The sequence below is a fragment of the Microcaecilia unicolor genome, chromosome 2 (genome assembly GCF_901765095.1).
Source record: "Microcaecilia unicolor chromosome 2, aMicUni1.1, whole genome shotgun sequence".
Taxonomy (NCBI): Eukaryota; Metazoa; Chordata; class Amphibia; order Gymnophiona; family Siphonopidae; genus Microcaecilia; species Microcaecilia unicolor.
The window spans coordinates 248,305,166-248,307,383 of record NC_044032.1 but is presented as its reverse complement, the minus strand read 5'-3'; the positions used below and the strand labels follow the sequence as shown (position 1 = coordinate 248,307,383).

General features: G+C 42.1%; 1 protein-coding gene across 1 annotated transcript; it reads right to left on the bottom strand.

The window, feature by feature from the left end:
* Positions 1-800: 800 nt before the first annotated feature.
* Positions 801-1,739, bottom strand: LOC115461961 (olfactory receptor 5V1-like). Its single transcript, XM_030192012.1, has one exon. The coding sequence runs from the start codon at positions 1,737-1,739 to the stop codon at positions 801-803; it is 939 nt and encodes a 312-aa protein (XP_030047872.1).
* Positions 1,740-2,218: the final 479 nt, after the last annotated feature.

Genomic DNA, 2,218 nt, shown 5'->3' with positions numbered 1-2,218 from the left:
CGCACTTGCACACACTCTTATTCTCACACACACTCTCTCTCTCTCACAGACACACTCGCACCCAGACTCACTCTCTCTCTCTCTCTCTCACACACACACACACACACTCACACATTCACTCTCTCTCTCACACACAGTCACTCTCACATAAACTCTCTCAAACATACACACTCCGAGGAAAACCTTGCTAGTGCCCGTTTCATTTGTGTCAGAAACACAAGAATTACCAGTACATAGCTTTGTCCAGATGACATTGAAATAGTTGTTAAACAACATTCCCTCTAAGCTGCATGAAGCTGCTCTAGAGGCTTTCATTGCATTCCTGCTGGTGGGTGAGAGGGTTGCTTGAATTTCACACTGTCTGTTGCATGGGGGCGATATTAAAACCCCAACCCTCGCTGACAAGAACACTGGTGGAGGACTCCTACATAGCTTTTTGTAGCTTACAGGGAGCGTAACTGGTAACCTTAATCACTGTAGGTGAGTAGACCTTGTTGGCCACTAACTAGTCCAGTTTTTCAGCGTAGATAGATCCAGTTCTTAATTATCCTACCATATGCAATAGGCACCTACCTGGTGCTTATTGTCCCATCTTTCTAATTTCCCTAAAAAAAAAAATCTATACATCTATGCTTGTCATTAATAAGCCAATATTAGATCTTCCTATTTTGGAAAAAAGGTGATAGATTTTAAGCATTATAATTTATTACACGAAGGTTCCTACCTTCATTTACTATTATACTGGAAAAAAAGAACATTTACTTATTGGAGGAAAACATATGATAGGATTTGTACATGACTTAGGAGAATCTCTTCTTTAGGAACAATGTCACAAATGCCCCTTTGACCTCCTTGTTCCTCAGACTGTAGATGATGGGGTTCAGCATAGGGTTAATAACACTATATATCACAGCTATCAACTTCACCTCCTCACTCAGTGCATACATGGAATAGGGGCGCATGTAGCAATAAGTCCCACTGACATAGTATAATGTCACCACTACCAGGTGTGAAGCACAGGTGGAAAATGTCCTACGCCGTCCTTCTGATGTGCGGATCTTCAAGATGGCAGAGATGATGCAAACATATGATGCCACCACCAGCAGTAAGGGCATGATGCCACAGAAGGACACAACCACCAAGAAGACAATTTCTTGGGCAAAAACACTGGAGCAGGATAGTTTGTAGAGTGGGGAGACATCACAAAAAAAGTGATCAACAGCATTAGGGCCACAGAAGTCCAAAGTACAGACGCAGGCGGCCTCTGTCACTGAATTTATGAAGCCTATGAACCAGCAGCCAGCAGCAAGTCGAACACGGGCTCTCTTGTTCATAATCAGTGGGTAATTTAATGGGTGACAGATGGCAACATAGCGATCATAGGCCATAGCAGCTAAGATATAACACTCCACCACAATTAAGAACTGGAAGCAATACATCTGCAAGATACAGCCAAAGAAGGGAATGGACTTCCTCTCAGATAGAAAATTGTCCAACATTTTAGGGACCGTGACCGAAACACAGACCAGGTCAACAATGGAGAGGTTGGCCAGGAAGAAGTACATGGGACTGTGGAGGTGGGAATCATTGGTGATAAGAATAAGGATGAGCAGGTTCCCCGTGATAGTGATGAGGTAGATGATGAGGAATGAGATGAAGAGGATGATCTGGCTCTCAGGGGCGTTAGACAGTCCCAGGATAATGAATTCAGTCACACCGGAGTGGTTTCTTTTATCCATGATATTCTTGTAATCTGCCAGAGAGTAGAGTTATTAGGTCTATTCTATATTCTTTTCCTAGTAACATAGTAAATAACAGCAGAAAAATGCTTTTCATTCTGTTCCCACTGATAAGGATGCTCTCAGCTGCCAACCACAGAATGTGATTCTCTACAAGACTCCTCCCAATCTTAGAGAATTATTTTGTCTTCTTTTTTTGTGGTCCACTGTGCTAGTTAGGAGAGAAATTATTTACAAGTTTACATATTACAATTTATTAACTTTTTTCACACTCATCATTCCACTGAAGATTATCTCCTGGGCCTTGTCAACTCGATTAAACTCATTCTAAACAGTGGTAGGGATGCCATTCTGATTACACTTGACTTACCATCTGCTTTCGATTAGTTAATCACTCTCTCCTCCTCAGACGCCTGGCTGACTTCCGCATCTGTGGAACCATCCTTGCTTGGTTTCAGTCTTACTGATAGATTTTTTTT